General features: G+C 39.7%; 1 protein-coding gene across 2 annotated transcripts in view; it reads left to right on the top strand.

Moving 5' to 3' along the window:
* Positions 1-12,388, top strand: part of LOC138946339 (retinal homeobox protein Rx1-like) — a 17,209-nt gene that overhangs the window by 1,199 nt on the left and 3,622 nt on the right. Inside the window, exons 2-3 of one of the 2 annotated variants that reach the window (XM_070317895.1) lie at positions 2,875-3,035; positions 7,868-7,991. In XM_070317895.1, the coding sequence (XP_070173996.1) occupies positions 2,941-3,035; positions 7,868-7,991 (219 nt within the window). In that variant the 5' untranslated portion in view covers positions 2,875-2,940. Of the gene's footprint in view, positions 1-2,704; positions 3,036-7,867; positions 7,992-12,388 lie in introns of those variants that run through there. The other variant, XM_070317896.1, reaches the window with a different exon arrangement.

Here is a 12,388-nt window from a genome sequence, read left to right as displayed (position 1 = left end):
TCTCTCTCTCTCTCTCTCTCTCTCTCTCTCTCTCTCCTTCTCTCCCCCCTCCCCACTCTCTCTCTCTCCCTCTCTCTCCCTCTCTCTCTCTCTCTCCCCTCCCCACTCTCTTTCTCTCTCTCTCAGTTTCCCTCTCTCCCCCCCCCCCTCCGCACTCAGTCTCTCTCTCTCTCTCTCTCTCTCAGTTTCCCTCTCTCTCTCAGTTTCCTTCTCTCTCTCTCTCTCTCCCTCCCTCCCCACTCTCTCTCTCTCTCTCTCTCTCTCTCTCTCTCTCTCTCTCTCTCCTTCTCTCCCCCCTCCCCACTCTCTCTCTCTCCCTCTCTCTCCCTCTCTCTCTCTCTCTCCCCTCCCCACTCTCTTTCTCTCTCTCTCTCTCAGTTTCCCTCTCTCTCCCCCCCCCCTCCCCACTCAGTCTCTCTCTCTCTCTCTCTCTCAGTTTCCCTCTCTCTCTCAGTTTCCCTCTCTCTCTCTCTCTCTCCCCCCTCCCCACTCTCTCTATCTCTCTCTCTCTCTCTCTCTCTCTCTCTCTCTCTCTCTCTCTTTCTTTTTCTCTCTCTGTTGTACTTTCCTCTTTTTTTTTTAAATCAGCAACTTTTATGCAAATTACACTTTGGTTTTCCCCCACTTTAAAAAAATTTAAATTCGATCACATTGTGTGTTTTTTTCTTTGTTTTTTTTAATCCTTGTTTTTGCTTCTCTATCATTTTTTCAGTTTTTAGTACCTTTTTTTTGTGGATAGTCTTTTGTCGTTTCGCTGAATGTTTTTCATTGTCGTTTTCTGCGTTATTCTTTGGTTTAAATACAACTTTAATATAGTTGCAGTGTCGAAACATATGTACACATTTGATATTTGGAGCCTGACTTAACATGTATGACATATCAAGATATGTTTAAAAAAAAACCCCATAAAGAATGCAATGGAATCACGTTTTTGTCTCTCTTACTGCAATTTTGATTACAATCAACATTTTGATGTACACATTTTTAAATACATTTGTATGCTTTCAAACTGGAATGTCTGACCAAACTTTCAATCAATTTGATTGAAAAGTGAGGTTAAACCAGTGTCACACACACACACACACACACACACACACACACACACACACACACACACACACACACACACACATATACACACACACACACACACACACACACACACACACACACACACACACACACACACACACACACACACTCACACTCACGCTCACATACGCCATCACCCTCGTCACGATTCTCAGTCCACCAGAATAAATTGAGTTAAAACGCAACAAAAATTTTTTTTTTAAATCTTTGACATTCTTTGTTGAAATATATTTTCTCGCCCCGATTTCGTTATTTCTCTGTTTGAAACAAGACGATCTGTGAAAATTCACAAAGTTCCAAGGCACTAATAAGTTATGTGAATTATTTGATTGTGATAGCCAAAATGTGTGTTGGTATTTATAGATATGGCTCCCCTCTGGATATTGTATGCATTTTTGAGAGGGAATTGTTATATAGAAAAGTTGCTTAAAATACATTTAGATATAGTAATGTTAATGTTATAGTAAAAACATTACTAAAAAAAATTTTAAAAAAAAATCAATGAAGAAGGATGCTCCCCGCCAACAACAACAAAAAACAAAAACAAAAAAAGGCAAAAAAGAAAGGGTTGAAGCAGCCTGCATGCAACTGAGATTTAAAAAAAAAAAAAAAAAAAAAAGAAAAAAAAAAAGACGATCTGTGCATGTATATATAAAAAAAAAAACTAAATATATTTTTCAAATGACTTTTCAATTAATCGGATTATTACTTGATCAAACCACTTGACTCTGCAAGCTCTAACAAAGGAACAATCTTTTTTTTTAAACGCTTGAATCGTAAAACTGTAATGAACAGAATCAGTTTCACAGCAGCTGGTTTAATTCGATTAGTATAACTTTTTTGCTTCCGCACCTCTCTACTTCTTTGTCCTTCGCGCACAATGTGTATTTTGAGTACAGGTGTTTCAGGGGTATGAATTTTGGGCAAACTGACCAAATACAGAATCTATTGTATTCTAAATCCCAACTTGATTAAATAATTGATAATTAATAATCACGTTAAATGATGTTATGTTGTCGTAGTATTTTGATTGTACAGCGCTTTGAGCAGGGTTAAACCCTGGATACATGCGCTATATAAATAGTATGCATAATTACACCCCCGGTATAGGGGTGTGTATAGGTTTCGCTCGATGTGTTTGTGTGTTTGTGTGTTTGTGTGTTTGTGTTCGCATATAGATCTCAAGAATGAACGGACCGATTGTCACCAAACTTGGTGAACAGGTTCTATACATTCCTGAGACGGTCCTTACAAAATGTGGGACCAGTCAAACACACGGTTAGGGAGTTATTGGTGGATTAAGATTCTACAAGGACTTATAGAGTGACATTTTAATGGTCAAAGGGAAATAACCTTCTCAGTTGGTGGCAGTGAGAATGGTTATTTCCCTTTGACCAACAGGGGTGTTTTTCCTACCTCGAAGGAATTTCTTGTTATTATTATTATTATTATTGATTGAATCACATGTCCTCTTGTTCTTTCTCCCCCAGGAGACTGACTCCAATTGACTCTTGAATTTTAACTTCCATAGTGTTTCTGTTTTAGCCTAAATTGGTAGTGTTTTGTTGTTTGTTTTGTGTGCTTGTCGTCCCAATAACGGATTGTAAGAAAAGGCCCCGCCTTAAATCTTTATCCTTGTAAAATACAGTTCAGTCTCAGTCTAACGTTTTGGTTGTCGACTTTATTTACAGAGCTCGCTTTTTTTTATAATGTTTACCTTTTTAATTTTTTTTATTTATAGATCTTGTATTCAAACCTGACCCAAATACTTTATACTCACAGTTACATAAACGGAAGCAACGGCAGCAACGACATCAGCGACGCCGACGACGACTTTGAAAGTTGACGATGTCGTACCTGGGTGGTAGCAGCCCATACTCTCCTCACACATCCAACCGTCTGGACCGCACACAGACAAGGGAAGCCAAGAGACCGAGAAACAGGTGAGATTAATATACGTTTCTGTACTTTTGACCAAAATTTGACATTTCACACAGACAAGGGAAGCCAAAAGACCGAGAAACAGGTGAGATTAATATACGTTTCTGTACTTTTGACCAAAATTTGACATTTCACACAGACAAGGGAAGCCAAGAGACCGAGAAACAGGTGAGATTAATATACGTTTCTGTACTTTTGACCAAAATTTGACATTTCACACAGACAAGGGAAGCCAAGAGACCGCGAAACAGGTGAGATTAATATACGTTTCTGTACTTTTGACCAAAATTTGACATTGTTAGCACTAAGCAGTTGTTTTAATCAGTCTGGTTTTCTCTTGTTTTCATCTTATGAACATTCTAAATGTTAGACTAACTTATTGTCTTGTACAGAATAACAACTGTGTGAATGGTGCTATATTGAATGAAAGAGTGTGACATGAAGTTCTTGTACATCATTGTAAAGAGTGTGAATGACGTTTTAGTTTAGATGTCAAGCGCTTAGAGCAAGCCTTTTTAACGAAAGTTTTTGATTTAGCGCTATATAAATGTTCTTATTATTATTATTATTATTATTACAAGGGAAGCCAAGAGTCCGAGAAACAGGTGAGATTAATATACGTTTCTGAACTTTTGACCAAAATTTGACATTTCACACAGATCGAGACGGTCATTATTCCCCGCGCTAGAGGTTAAGGCGGTCCCTACATTGAGCCCGAAGTCGACTTCGCGAAGTCTTTTGACCGAAAACTCAGTGCTAAAGCTTTCTTTCTTTCTTTATTTATTTCGTGTTTAACGTCGTTTTCAACCGTTCAAGGTTATATCGCGACGGAGTGCTAAGGCCAAAAAAAAAAAAATAGTCTGTTTACGGTAACCCGACCGACCCTATTTTTTTTCGCGCGACCCTAGACTTATTTTTGGCATTTGGGGGGAAAAAAAAAAAAAAAATCAAATAACGTAAAAATATGGTTTTTTGAAAAAAAAAAAAAAAAAAAAACCAAACACCTACCGACCCTATTTTTTTGGCCTATGTTACCGTAAACAGACCTTTTTTTTTGGCCTAAAGCTTCGTGCGGCCACCTTTGCGAAGCATACTTCGCATCGTCGTCTTCGCCCAATTAGGGACTGGTTTAAAGGTGAAAAATGACTGTCGAGATCTGCGTCAAATGTCGTATTGTGGCCAAAAATACAAAAACAAATAATATGTTCTCTTAAAAAAAAAAAGGTTAAGGACCACTTTTTCAAACCCTTGATTTTTTCGCGAATATTTTAAAAGAGTGTGTACATTTCGTGACCTGTCCATATCTTTTTTTTGGAAGAGTATATGTGTATGTATCGATACATTTGAGAGGGAATTCCTTTTATTGGTAACGATTAAACGCGCACAGACATTATGCAACTTCTTCTTGTCTCGTCCAAGCAGCCGCCCACCTTTTTGCTATTAGTTAAGTCAGGTCCTGTCGTCACACATGGTTCAAAGAAGGGAAATCCAGTGTTCAATCGATAAATATATTTTGAAATCGAATATATAACCCGGAAGACGATACAACCGATTGTGAAAGCTGATGTCGACTTCTGGGTCAATAGAATACCAGACTCTGTGAATGTATTGTGTTTTGCACGTGTCTGCTTGTAAAGCACTAACAGTGTGATAATAATAATAATTGTCAGTAAGTACTGGTGTCACATGACTGATATGAACCAGTTGATTTGCTAATGGCGATGCGCTAAAACTGTTAGCGCACTCTTGGAATGCGCTAACTTTTCCACAGAGCGTATTCTTCCGCCCTTTGCCTAAGCGAGACTGTACTCTCATCCTCAGAATTAAGTAATGACATGTAGCTTATATTCTCCACAATTCCAAAATACCATAAATTTCCTGCTTCTCAATTAAAGCAGAAGTGTTTTTTTCTGATAGATTGCATGTGCCTGTGCCACAGTTGCCACTGATCTAAAAATAGAACCCGCTGTGTCTAATTTTTCAGTTTCGACTTGCAAAGAATCTTCTCATAATTATGCAAGAACAATCGGAATCGAAAACGTGTAGGGTTTAGAACGTCCGTACCAAGACTTATTACCAGCCTGCCTCATGCGTGCAGACTCAGTGCAACGTGACGAGCAATGTTTGTGTTTGGAATGCCGCAGTGGTTCGATTGCCCTAGCCTAGCAGACGACATAAACCCCGCTCAGCAAACTAACATGTTGGGCAAATGTGAACGAAAAAACAATGGGGATATAATACGTGTAGGGTTCAGAGCATTCTTACCGTTCATATTTAGTACCAGACTCCCCGATGAGTGAAGATACCACACGAGAAACTTGCCACATTTATTTTGAAAATGTGCTAACCGTCGACCTTGGGGGTTAGCCAATTCAAGGGGAGTCACTCTGCACAGTCAATCCGTCGAAGCTCGACTGGAGGTTTCGAATCGCAAATAACTAAGAACACAGTCCTTTCTCCGAGTTCAAATGAGGTCTCTCTGAAAGATCATCACTATTTAGCTTAACGCTACACTGGAATTTACCAACAGAAATTAAAACAAGAGTTTGCGTGTGATGAAAACACGACACACTTGAGACAGCCCACACAAAAGTAGATCTCCTACGACCTGACCACACAGTTATGCCTATTCAAATGCGCGTAGCAAAATGTGCGTGTTGTATCTTCTTTTTTCTCTGGCGGTACCGACAATATCGTTATTGAAACAATCCCAGTGCACTAAGGGATTTATAGAGAAAATCTCGACAATAATTATTGAACTCAGCGCTATGCGCTTCGCTCAATAATGAATTTTCTCGATTTGCTCTATAAATCCCTTAGTGCACTGGGATGTCTCAATAATAATAATAATAATAATAATAATAATAATAATAATAATAATAATAATAATAATAATTGTCAGTAAGTACTGGTGTCACATGACTGATGTGAACCAGTTGATTGGCTAATGGCGATGCGCTAAAACTGTTAGCGCACTCTTGGAGTGCGCTAACTTTTCCACAGAGCGTATTCTTACGCCCTTTACCTAAGCAAGACTGTGCTCTCATCCTCAGAATTAATTACTGACATGTAGCTTATATTCTCCACAATACCAAATGACCATAAATTCCCTACTTCTCAATTAAAGCAGAAGTGGTTTTTTTTCTGACAGATTGCATGTGCCCGTGCCACAGTGCGGCTGCCACTGATCTAAAAATAGAAGCCGCTGGGTTTCATCTAATTCTCGCCGACTTGCATAGATTCTTCTCATCGTGTTAGTGGCATGTAGCTTATCATCCACATTACCAAATGATGAGTTAATATAAAATTCCCACCCGCTAGCAGAAAACACAAGTGTTATTCCGATAACGTACCAGCTAGACCAGTTTGGAAGACTGACTCGATCGACTCTGTCATACGTAGCCGCACTGACTACACTGAAATACGACTGCATCAGTTCAGTTTCCGAATTATTATTTCAAGGCAAGAACAATCGTAATCGAAAACGTGTAGGGTTCAGAACGTTCTTACCATTATAAGACTTATTACCAGCGTGCCTCGTGCGTGCAGACTCAGTCAGTGCAGACTGCATGCAGTGGTTTGATTGCCCTAGCAGACGACATAAACCCCGCTCAGCAAATTAACACGTTGGGCAAATGTGAACGAAAAAACGATGGGGATATAATACGTGTAGGGTTCAGAGCATTCTTACCGTTCATATTTAGTATCAGACTCCCCGATGAATGAAGATAAAACACGAAAATATGCCACATTTGTTTTGAAAATGTGCGAACCGTCGAGTCCCGCGGCTTCGAGTCAATTCAAGGGGAGTCACTCCGCACAGTCAATCCGTCGAAGCTCGACTGGAGGTTTCGAATCGCAAATAATGAAGAGCACAGCCCTTTCTCCGAGTTCAAATGAGGTCTCTCTGAAAGATCATCACTGTTCAGATTAACGCTACACTGGAATTTACCAACAGAAATTAAAATGCGTGTGACGAAAGCACGACACACTTGAGACACCCCACACAAAAGTAGATCTTTACTGTACACGACCTGACCACACAGTTATGCCTATTCAAATGCGCGTTGCAAAATGTGCGCTTGGAATCTTCTTTTTTCTATGGCGGTACTGACAATATCGTTATTGAAACAATCCCAGTGCACTAAGGGATTTATAGAGCAAATCTCGAAAATAATTATTGAACTCAGCGCTATGCGCTTCGTTCAATAATGAATTTTCTCGATTTGCTCTATAAATCCCTTAGTGCACTGGGATGTCTCAATAACTTAAATAATAATATGGGAGATGTATAGAGCGCTTGACGTTCTCTAAGCACTTTACAATGAATTGGTGAGAGGTCAAGGCAAGTGAAGTAGCCCGCACGTTGAACATCTCTCATGCTGGCTATTTTCGTGTTTCTATAACCCACCGAACTCTGACATAGATTACAGGATCTTTTCCGTGCGCACTTGGTCTTGTGCTTGCGTGCACACACGATAACAAGAACAAGTTCCTTATTAAAGTGTACACATTCAGACAACCAATTACTGCCAGCACATATCCACTCATAATTTCTAACGGCAGATGCTAATAAAATATGCATAACCAACATGTTACTTATTGTGGGTGCATTTACTGTAAACAAACATGCACACGCTTAATTATGCGCTCAAGGCTCTTGATTTTGGCGTTCGCCATTTTCTTTTACAGTCATGGGTTGGGTTTTTGAAATGGCTTGTTGGCTTTTTATTTCATTTTATTTTATTTTATTTTATTTTATTTTAGATTATTTAATTTCATGTAATTTTGTTTTATTTTGTTAATTATCATCATTTTAAATTTTGGGGAGCAGAACGACGTTTAGCCCGAATCAGCTGGAAGAGCTAGAGAAGGCTTTCCGCAGAGCGCCGTACCCGGATGTGGTCACCAGAGAGGAACTCGCTCAGCGATTGGCTCTTCACGAATCACGTGTACAGGTCAGAAAAACAAAGATTTTGACATTTGGGCTGTGTACTGTTGAATGGAAGAAACAATTGTACTTAACACTTTCTACCCCACCTAGTTATTTTTAGCCGAGACCAGCTGTGTGCTGCAGCAGGTCACCCAGCATTGTAGTAACTGTGTAGTAACTGTGTATCAACACGCTGGAATGCAGGCGTTAGATAAACGTTACAGGAAGCGACTGAAGCCGTTAACAGTCTGACGGATATATTCGTACCAGGTCAGATAGAGCCATATGAGTGGGTACGGATATATCCGTACCTGGGAGACAATGAGTTAAGGGTCTTCCTTCTTGTCTTAAAGATCACATACACCATCAGAACTAACATCTAACATGTGCGAAGAGTATCATTACACTTGGACACGTTCCGAAAATCAACTGCCTGGCTGGGTATTTTTGTGTGTGCAGAGAAGGACTTTTTTTTGGAATTTTGTTACACAAAGTTATTTATCGGAGGAATTAATTGGGGTGTGCACGTTAAAGATCCCACGATTGACAAAAGGGTCTTTCCTGGCAAAATTGTATAGGCATAGATAAAAATGTCCACCAAAATACCCGTGTGACTTGGAATAATAGGCCGTGAAAAGTAGGATATGCGCCGAAATGGCTGCGATCTGCTGGCCGATGTGAATGCGTGATGTGTTGTGTAAAGAAATTCCATCTCACACGGCATAAATAAATCCCTGCGCCTTGAATATGTGCGCGATATAAATTGCATAAAAAAATAGAATAAAATAAAAATCCCTGCGCTTTAGAACTGTACCCACAGAATACGCGCGATATAAGCCTCATATTGATTGATTGATTGATTGATTGATTGATTGATTGATTGATTGATTGATTGATTGATTGATTGATTGATTGATTGATTGATTGATTGATTTAGCCAAACATTTCTTTCCTTTTGTCACAAATAAAAACGGAATCTGCTGAGTCAGGTATCACGGTACTAGTGACTGTTGAAAATAAAGTTATATCATGTGTACGATGAAATATGCAACTAAAAAGAAAACAAAACTGCCCATTAAACAACAAACAAAACACACACACACACACAGACAAAACACACAAAAAACACCCAGTCAAAAACATAAAAAAAAAATTAAAAGAAACCACACACACACAAATACAAAAACAACAACAACCAACCAAACAAACAAACAAACACAAACAAACAAACAAACAAACAAACAAGCAAACAAACAAACAAACAAACAAACAAACAAACAAGCAAAGAAGTAAAGAATCCTTTTTCATGTATGTAATTCTACTAAAAGTACAGCCAGCTCCACCGAGTTCTAGCGTCACCGTTATCCTCGCTGTCATCCTTCCCTCACTGATACCACCCCCATCACACCCACCCGCCCCACACTTCTCCCTCCCCTCCCCCCTCTCCCCCTCCCTCCTCATCATCCCACCACGCTCACTCTCCCCTATGCCGCCTGCAACCCTGATTTGTATTATTAGTCATCAGCGTTGGATTGCACGCTTCCAGTTCAGAACACACACGGGGATGCTCTTTGTATTGTCTGTTAAACTGTCGCTAATTGCCCTCAATTTGCAGCCATTATCTGTTTGGCATGTTCAGAGGAAGGGAAGCTACTCGCGGTGACTTTTCAGATAACTCTTTCGAGATGGTCGGATGTTCGCACAAATTGGAGTCATTAACATATTTGGTTTATGATATCACCTAAAGAGGAGCTTTTTCAAGCGAACAACTAGTGCGGTCGGGCTTTTTAGTGGCTTGGTGTGGTGAGATAGTTCAATCGAATTAAATGCTTGGATAAATGTTCCTGGTGTTGTTGTCAAGTTATTGTTGTTACCTCCCTTCTCCGACCGTGTCCTAGAAGTTGGAAAATGAATTTTGACACGGAGAATGTTGGGCAATACGTTGATGTGTTATGTTATAGTTAAAGTGTAGCTTAGAGAGAGAGAGAGAGAGAGAGAGAGAGAGAGAGAGAGAGAGAGAGAGAGAGAGAGATAGAGAGAGAGAAAGATAGAGAGAGACACAGAGAGAGAGAGAGAGAGAGAGAGAGAGAGAGAGAGAGAGAGAGGGAGAGAGAGAGGGATTAAGAGAGAGACACAGAGAGAGAGAGAGAGAGAGAGAGAGAGAGAGAGAGAGAGAGAGAGAGAGAGAGAGAGAGAGAGAGAGAGAGAGAGAGAGAGAGAGAGAGAAATAGAAACAGATTAGAGGACATCTTTCAAAAAGTACACCTTACGTTGCCCTTTTGTGTAAAATATACCTGTCATAGAAGACCACCTGGAATGTAAGGACACACTTCACTAGAACCGCGTATATTGTTGCATCGCGAGTACCACGTGCACTGCATTTGACAACAGTTTTTTGAGGTCACACCGTCCGTTTTTTCAAGGAAATATCGGTTCAGCAGCAGTTCTAATGAACGTCTGGGTGCAAATTGTCGAGGAATCATGTTAATTCTCCACCTCGAAAAATGACCATTACTTTATTTAGGGTGATATTAATAGAATTTTATTGCGCTGAGGGCTACGAAGAGTTAATCGTCCCGCTGAGCGATCAAGGCTGAAGTATACTACGGTGACATTACATGTCCTATAATGGCGATGACTGTATGCTGGTGACCTTTAGTTGACTAGTGTGCGTGGGGGCGACATGAAAGGGTTAAAAGCGACCGCGCTCAAACACAGCGGAAACAATTGTCTTGTTGCTAAAGCAATAAACAACGCCCTGTACCTAAAATAGATAGTAAGTACAAAGTGTATGTTGTAGACGGTTTATTATGTGTTTTGTTTGTTTGGTTGGTTGTTTATTTCAAAAACGGAAAAAGAGAGGTCAAAAAAGTGTCCTGAATGAAATGTTCCAATAATGTATACTTTGTTTTGATTTATTTTGGTATCCTTGCTTTGGAACTTAAGCAGTCTGTTTTAGATTTGTTTGTTCGTTTATATTAGTGTTTGGTTTTTGTTTGGTTGTTTGGTCTTTAATGAGAAGGAATATATTTTCTGCCTCTTGCAAAAGGCTAAAGAGCATAATAATATTTGTGTTAATGTGCGGTTTTCTCTTGTTTTGCTTGTTTTGTTTAAAGGCATATGTACTCGATGACTATACACGCTAATTGCTTTACCAACAGCTGGAGACAGACTAAATTAAGTTCCCTGCAAAATATTGTGGTCTAGGACCCCTTAAATGTTGAGATATTTGAATTTTCATTTTGATCTGGATCGTCCTATTTATAGATTTGGCAACACATGTAACGTTGATGCAAGGGAGAGAACACCGCGGCTTTGTTGACATCCTCACTTTTTCAGAGGCTAGAACAAGCTGTAATGCATGTATTATGGTCCGCGCATGGTGACGTATCGTCATTATATGGTCTTATGGTGCGTTTGACATCGATTGTGGGCAAACTACACTTTGTAAACACGGGAGTGCGTTAGTATGCCTTTAAGTTGCTTTTTGGACTTTGATATTTATCATTTCTAACTGGTTGAAGTATAATGTTTGCGTTTGTCTTTGATGTATGATTAGTATTGTTATTTTGGTTTCTAAGCCAAATTCTAAATAAATTCTGGAAATCTTGAAATCTTAATTCTTGACTGCATTTGTCGTCGAAAGTGAGTTAACTCCCCTGGTTCCAAAGTCCGTACACAGCAATTTTTCCGACTGGCACTAATTGCAATTAAGTATACACAGCGCATCACAAAGTCAATTTGAGCTCTTCGCTAGAGATAACGATGCTATGCTGATTATTCCTAGATTGCATCACTGATTAAGGGCGCGTGCAATCAAAGAATGATGTTCACTAATTATTGGTTGTTATAGCTAATTTATAAACGTGCAGCGCGTGCGCAGACCGAAAGAAGAACCTTCAGCAAAAAGGACGAACTGATTATCTTGGTGCAAATAACAGACAAATGGCACACGGATTATCTCTTATAATAATTGTGCCTCCATTTGTGTGTGTGTCCTTTCTGAGTGATTTGGGTGTAGACTTACGGTTATGAAAACGCGGCTTTTATATAATTTATGTGCATTATGAAGGACAAGGAAGTTATTATCAGCCTGCTTATCCTTTTAGTTTAAGGTGAGACTAAGTTACTGAGCGGCTAACTTCGTAACCTTACCCCCCCCCCCTCCCCCCTCCCTTACCCCTCCATTACTCCCTATCACAACTCTTCTGTTTATCATTCAGAGCAACCTTACTACACCTACCCTCAACCCCCTAAAATAAATCCATAATTATACGAAGAAATAGAGAAATGACTTTTTAACAATTCACTCGCTCGAACACGCATGCACAGACACGAACGCACGCACGCACACACACACACACACACACACACAGACACACACACACACACACCCACACACGCACACACACACACACACAC

The sequence above is a fragment of the Littorina saxatilis genome, linkage group LG13, assembly GCF_037325665.1.
Source record: "Littorina saxatilis isolate snail1 linkage group LG13, US_GU_Lsax_2.0, whole genome shotgun sequence".
NCBI classification, from domain to species: domain Eukaryota; kingdom Metazoa; phylum Mollusca; class Gastropoda; order Littorinimorpha; family Littorinidae; genus Littorina; species Littorina saxatilis.
The sequence above is the reverse complement of the archived record's forward strand: the minus strand, read 5'-3'. Positions and strand labels throughout refer to the sequence as shown.